The sequence below is a fragment of the Sinocyclocheilus rhinocerous genome, unplaced genomic scaffold, assembly GCF_001515625.1.
Source record: "Sinocyclocheilus rhinocerous isolate Xijiao unplaced genomic scaffold, SAMN03320098_v1.1 scaffold387, whole genome shotgun sequence".
Lineage (NCBI taxonomy): Eukaryota > Metazoa > Chordata > Actinopteri > Cypriniformes > Cyprinidae > Sinocyclocheilus > Sinocyclocheilus rhinocerous.
Genome location: NW_015651557.1, coordinates 1,379,867 through 1,386,276, shown reverse-complemented (window position 1 = coordinate 1,386,276; position 6,410 = coordinate 1,379,867). Strand labels below are relative to the sequence as shown.

The 6,410-nt window shown below is 38.2% G+C and overlaps 1 protein-coding gene across 1 annotated transcript; it reads right to left on the bottom strand.

Annotated features, from left to right (window-relative positions):
• Positions 1-1,191: 1,191 nt before the first annotated feature.
• On the bottom strand, positions 1,192-3,653 carry LOC107713182 (D(1)-like dopamine receptor). The gene is made up of 2 exons (XM_016518617.1): positions 2,974-3,653; positions 1,192-2,869 (listed from the first exon to the last, which is right to left on the bottom strand). The coding sequence occupies exon 2, from the start codon at positions 2,641-2,643 to the stop codon at positions 1,303-1,305; it is 1,341 nt and encodes a 446-aa protein (XP_016374103.1). The 5' UTR covers positions 2,644-2,869; positions 2,974-3,653; the 3' UTR covers positions 1,192-1,302.
• Between the last annotated feature and the right edge of the window lie 2,757 nt (positions 3,654-6,410).

The following is a 6,410-nucleotide window of genomic DNA, read 5'->3' as shown; positions in this document are numbered from 1 at the left end:
TATATGCATGATGCAAGATGGTTTTCATCCTGGATATGCTTTGAAGCGCTAGAAAGACCTACAGAGTGCTTCTTATAGTGTTTTCGGAAAGGTCACAACATCTTTCTGGGTAGCTGGACAGATGTGTTGCATGAGACACAGTTAAATTTTTCCGTTATGCATTAGCGTTATTTCACACTGTCCTAGACCAAAGTTCATCCACGTAGTTGGCAAAAGAAACTGTTTAAAGGCAGCCGTGGTGCCTGGAACTACTTTTGTACATTTAGAGTGGATGGAATCAAAGAGGAAAAGCAGAGCTGGGATCTACATGAGGCTTCTTCTATCATTTATATACACTGTGATGGATACAAGTACACCTTGTGCAGGTCTCTTGTGCACAGGGTTTAAAATAAAAAAATGTTCCCTTTTAATGTGTGAGAATAATGACAATCGAAGTGTAGGTAACGACTGATGAGATTACCACTGGGATCGTCTTTTCCCTGTGCTGTGACAAGTGAACGGTTGGTCGGTGAGGAAGGGGGTTGGGTTGGGTAAGGAAGGGGTCTTTGACATCAAAATATTAAAAATTACATCCAAATATTATGGCCACTTCCACAGCTGATAAATCACATAGCAGAAAAATCCACTGCTCTTCGACTTCTTTGACATCACACCAATGCACACGTAGAGAACTAGGATGAGAATGGCTACTGCTCTCAAGTTACATTATGGGGTGGTTTGCACATACAAATTCACAACTAGCAGCGTAAGGAGATGCTTACTTAGCCAACTCTGATAAATGGTGAAAAATATAAACAACACTATGTACATTTTATTGTCGACAGTAGACGCAACCGGATTTCTCTACTCGTGAGCCGTTTACGTAAACTCACCTACAAGATATTTTACTAGTGACCTAACTCTTGTATTAACAACAGCAGTTCTACCACAACCACATGGGCATGCGCATGTATACACATTTTAAATGCATAACATGTATACATATGCATACATGGTTTATTCACATTACTTTCCATTTATATCTTGCCACAACTGACCTGGTAACGTCAATCATAAATGCTGCGAATATTTTGCAGATAGTTATCCAGCATAAAGTGCCATCAATTGGAACATTCTTTTGTTTTCCGCAAGTGTCATGTAGTCCAAGAAATGTTTTTAAGGTCTTCAGTGAAGACATTCTTTTGTTTTCTGCAAGTTTCATTTAGTCCAAGAAATGTTTTTAAGGTCCTCAGTGAAGCTTTTTTGGGTTCCGTACTGTATAGAAACAAGGATTCTTTGTTGGGGTCAGATCTCACCCAATGCTCAGCAGGTTATGGATTTGTGCTGCCCGTTTTGTGTTATGGGGTTTATCTTTTCTAGCGAGACATCTGCATCGCTATCCAAATTGCCTGACATGGAAGGCGACAGTTTCTCAAAGGTCTTTATCCCAGAGTCGTCCTCCCTCTTCTGGTTCTCCTCCTCCTGGCAGAGGATACTGTGAGGGATCACATAGTTGCTGTTGTTGCCCTCCTTTGGGATGTGGCCCTTAGGCTGATACTGAGAAGTAGACGGAGGGCCACCGTTGTTGTTGATACTCACAATCTCTATAGCGTTGCTGCCGGGGCAGAGTCGATGGCAGCCCAGCAGGATGGAGAATGCCTTTCGGAAGTCAGCATTGAAGGCATAGATGATGGGGTTGAGTGAGGAGTTGGCCCAACCGAACCAGACAAAGACATCGAAGGTGGTGGAACTGATGCAGAAGAAGTCAGAGCTCTCGTTGGGGTTACAGAAAGGAACCATGCAGTTCAAGACGAAGAAGGGCAGCCAGCAGCACACGAAAACGCCCATGATGACCGAGAGGGTCTTGAGAACTTTGGTTTCACGCTTGAAGGACATCTTGAAGGAACTTTCAGACTCCATACTACCGTTGTTACCCATGCTACTGTGGCGGTTCTTGGCGCTTTCGGCCGCTCTTTCGAGTGCCGAGATCCGGCGTATCTGCTTCTGGGCAATGCGGTAGATGCGGGTGTAAGTGACCAACATAATGGCCACAGGAATGTAAAAACTGATCAGGGAAGAAGAGATGGCATATGTCCGATTAAGGCTGGAGTCGCAGTTGTCTGGAGGAAGCTCGCCGTAGGTGCCGTTCAGCTCCGTGTAACTGGTCGCCTGGGCTTTGTGCCAGTTTAGCTGCACGGGGATGAAGGAGATAAGGATGGATAGCGTCCACGCCACACTTATCATGATGAACGCCACCTTGGGCGTCATCTTGCGCTCGTAGCGGAACGGGCTAGAAATGGCCCAGTAGCGGTCCACACTGATGACGCACAGATTCAAGATGGAGGCAGTGGAACACATGATGTCAAAGGCCACCCAGACATCGCAGAAGGCGCCAAATGGCCAAAACCCTACAATCTCGGTGGCCGCTTTCCATGGCATCACCAAAATGGCCACCAGCAAGTCAGAAATAGCCAGCGATATAACAAAGAAGTTGGTGACTTTTGAGCGCAGGTGACGAAACTTTGTGACCGCAGCGCAGACCAAAGTGTTGCCCAGCAGGGTGGTCAGGATGAGGAGCGAGAGGAAACAACCAGTCAGAACTCGCTTCGACGAATCGCGCTGTGACACACTGCTGTCCAGGACCGTGGAGTAGTTCACATCCATAGCTTCTTCACCGAGTCGACTGAGCAGTCACCCCATAATTCCACACCAAACCGAGAGTGCTTACACAGGAATCGGAGCAACTAGTTGATCTGGTTTGTCTGACGCTATGCTGACTGTAGCAGTCATCTTGCAAAACACATATCATAATTTCAATGTAAAAATCTCTTGAGGAGCTCAAAAATAGATCCATGAACTCCCACAGATCTTCCCAATGAACATAATATGACTAAAAGAAGAAGAAGAAAAAAAACATACATTTAGTCTAATTATCACTTAATCTTCCTTATAAACAGATTAGTGTCTAATTAAGACCGTTTCTGCTTTCAGTACCTTGTCAGCAGTTTGTTCATCGTCCCACAGCATACTCTCCTAAACAGGGTAAGCAAACATAGGCAGGCGTGATGATTAGCCTTATATATGAGCTTATCGATAGTCTATTGATCGGATTGCCGCTGCGTTGGTCTGATTTGTCCCCGTTAATGACAGCAGAAGCGCGTCCGTGTCATGTTGTTCCCAAAGCTGACTCTCCGTTCAGAGAGAGAGAGCGGGTGACAGTTCGTTAGAAACAGCAAGAGGTGCGCATTTCAAGATTTCTCCGCTCCTTTTCTCAAGTGCTTTGCCAAAAGGCTTCACTTAACCGATAACAAACAAAGTCTTTCATTGCCCTCTGCGTTGCATTTCTGTATACATCCTGTATTGTGTTGCGTTCAGCGCATTTCGATTCTACTGATCATAAGCTGCAAACGCACCAGACTCAACAGTAAAGTCATAGGCGCAATTTGGCGCACTTCTCGATTTTCAGGCGTCCGATTTGTCCCCGTTCCATCTTGCGCGTGAAGAAAAAACATCTTCCTTCCTTTAGATTTCCTTAAAAGTGGTTTTAAGGCGTTTGCATTGGTCTTGTAAGGAAAGGCTGTTGTCGTCCCATGCACATCATGTGGAATTATAGCTCATACTCTCGTCCTGTCTCGCAGCATCACATGTGCATTAGCAGTCGAGCGTGCATATTCCTGCAATGTCAACGTTACAGTGCATTACTTAAAAATAAATAAATAGATAAATAGATAAATAAATAAATAAATAAATAAATAAATAAATAAAAATAAATAAATAAATAAGCTAAAAGAAAAAAAAGAAGAAAAAACACGGATTAGCCTTGAAAGTATCTATTGATTTCAATTTCTGCACAGTAAAAACATATATGTCTGTCTCTGGGGACTGATGCGAATAGTCTTGAGCATCATCAGGTTTGTTTTTGTCAGTGCAATAGTTTCCTTGAGTTTTTCAGAAGGCTTGCGGTCAGTCTCCTGTGCTGGGCTTGCACTGAGAAGCTCTGACAGAACTGAAGTTATGGCAAGCCATTTAAACATGTATTCCATCAAACTAATTTAATGTTACTAAGTAGGCTACTCCTTTTTTAAACACTGTTAAGAAATCATACTTATATATTTTTTCCAATTTAATTTTACTAGCAACTATTCAGTAGACACCAACACTTATTCCATAGTGATTAATATCTAATAATGTAGTCAAGTTCTTTTTTGTATTCTTGTAATTTTATTTTATTTTGTTCAATAAATTGCTTTTTTTTGGTCAATGAATTCTATGGTGATCTGTGGTTCAGATATCAGATATTCACTTCATACTGTTACTCATACTTTGTATTAGATATCATACAATTGTGATAGATATTAGTGTCTCATAAATAGGTACTATTATCTAGCAGTAACAACTGAATTATCTATATTAAAGTTGCTAGCCAATAATAGATACCTAACAAGTAATTAAAAAAATAAAATAAAATAAAGCCAGTAACACAATAGTAGTTATTCTGAAGAAGTAAACATTAACATAGCTTGCCATACTTAAGTACCTTTGTAAGAGGTGGCCATCAAAAACCCTCATAAATCGATTATAAAATATACATCATGGACGTTTAATTTCTCCTAGTTGCAAAATAATTACATATACACCATTTTTTTTCTTTTTTTCTTCGTTATACATCAATACACAATACAGCTTAATGACCAATACCTTATATGCTTTCAGAACATGGAATGCAGTTCTGATTAAATAACCTTAAAACTAGAGCAGAACAGGTTATTTTAAGGGGGGAAAAAAACATGGCTTAAGCAGGCTTTTGCATATGAAATGGCTCAATGAGGCCATCTGCTGGAACAGATTATTTAGAGTTGTGAATGAGTCAGTATGACAAAATTACGGTGGCCGAGAAGTGCAAAACAAATCACAATTCTGAAAACAAAATAACAAATTACAAACGCAAATGCAAGTCTAAAAAACAAAATAACAATTCAGAAAACACAAAGGATTTATTTATTTGATAAAAAATACAGTAAAACAGTAATAATGGGAAATATTATGTTAAATGCTGCCTGTCTAGTGTGGTGAGCTAGTAACAAAAAAGAATTGAAAAAAATGTAGAGTTTAATGTATATGTTTAATTTACAATATATATATATATATATATATATATATATATAGTATAGATTGTTTTCACTCTAAAAAATAATTAAGTGGCTTTGTAAATATGACTGTAATAATTTACTATACTACTTTAATAAAATCTCTTAATATTATTTAAGCGATTGGTTAAGTTGGAAATACCTAAATAAATGCCTAAAAAGTTAATATTGTATAAATGTACATCTATTATTTAAGTTTTTACACACAGAGAGAGAGAGAGAGAGAGAGAGAGAGAGAAAGATATGTTTGACTAACATTTAAATTATATTTTTTTAATGTTTAACCCTTTGATGCACAACATGGGTCTAAAGTGACTGTTTTTGACCATCACAAATCATTATTTTCATTTTTCCTTTCTTACTTTTTTAATAAAAAACGTTTTTGTATCACTTCGCCTCTAATGCACAACATGGGTCTAAAATGACCCCTATTCATTTCCTATGTTATTTCAGTCATGGCTGAGTGCTTCTTTGCTGAATCCCTGAAACAATCTTAAAGATTATGAATGGATTTTAACCCTTTGATGCACAACATGGGTCTAAAGTGACCCGTATTCATTTCCTATGTAATTTCAGTTATGGATGAGTGTTTCTTTGCTGAATATCTGAAATAAATGTTTTTCTATCATTTATTATTCCAGATAGTCTTTAAATATGTTGTTTTTGAATTAAACAAATAATTTTGTTTTTTCCTTCCTTACTTTATAAACAAACACATTTTTGTATTTCTACATCAGTTTTACACACATGGGTCTAAAATAACCCGTATTAATTTCCTATGTTATTTCAATCATGCCTGAGTGATTCTTTGCTGAATCTTTGAAAGAAATGCATTTTATCATTTATTATTCCAGGTATTCATTAAATATCCTGTTTTTGATTTCCACAAATCATTATTATTGTTATTAATATTATTATTATTTCATTATGTTACCTTTAACATGTGAAGAACCTTTCTGGTTCCTCGAGTATATCAGAGGCACAGTTATTTTCGATGAGCAATCTTCACACTAGAATGAGACGGCTAGACTGATGGGATTTTTTCCTAGGCTTAACAGTGTAAAACAGAGACTGATATAATTTACTTGGTTGTACCCACTAAAAAAATTCAAAAACTAAATTTTGATTAATGGCAAAGCAGAATGCAACAATGTTTGTTAATGTTACTAATGAAAAATACTACATATCTAGAGACCAGAGATTTTTGACTTGGTCCATTAAGCAACCACCCCAAACATTTTAGCATTATGGCATTTAGTATTTCTCATGCACTAGAAATAAAGG

Excerpts from the sequence above, each read along its gene's own strand:
- LOC107713182 (XM_016518617.1), bottom strand. The coding sequence starts at position 2,643 with ATGGATGTGAACTACTCCACGGTCCTGGACAGCAGTGTGTCACAGCGC.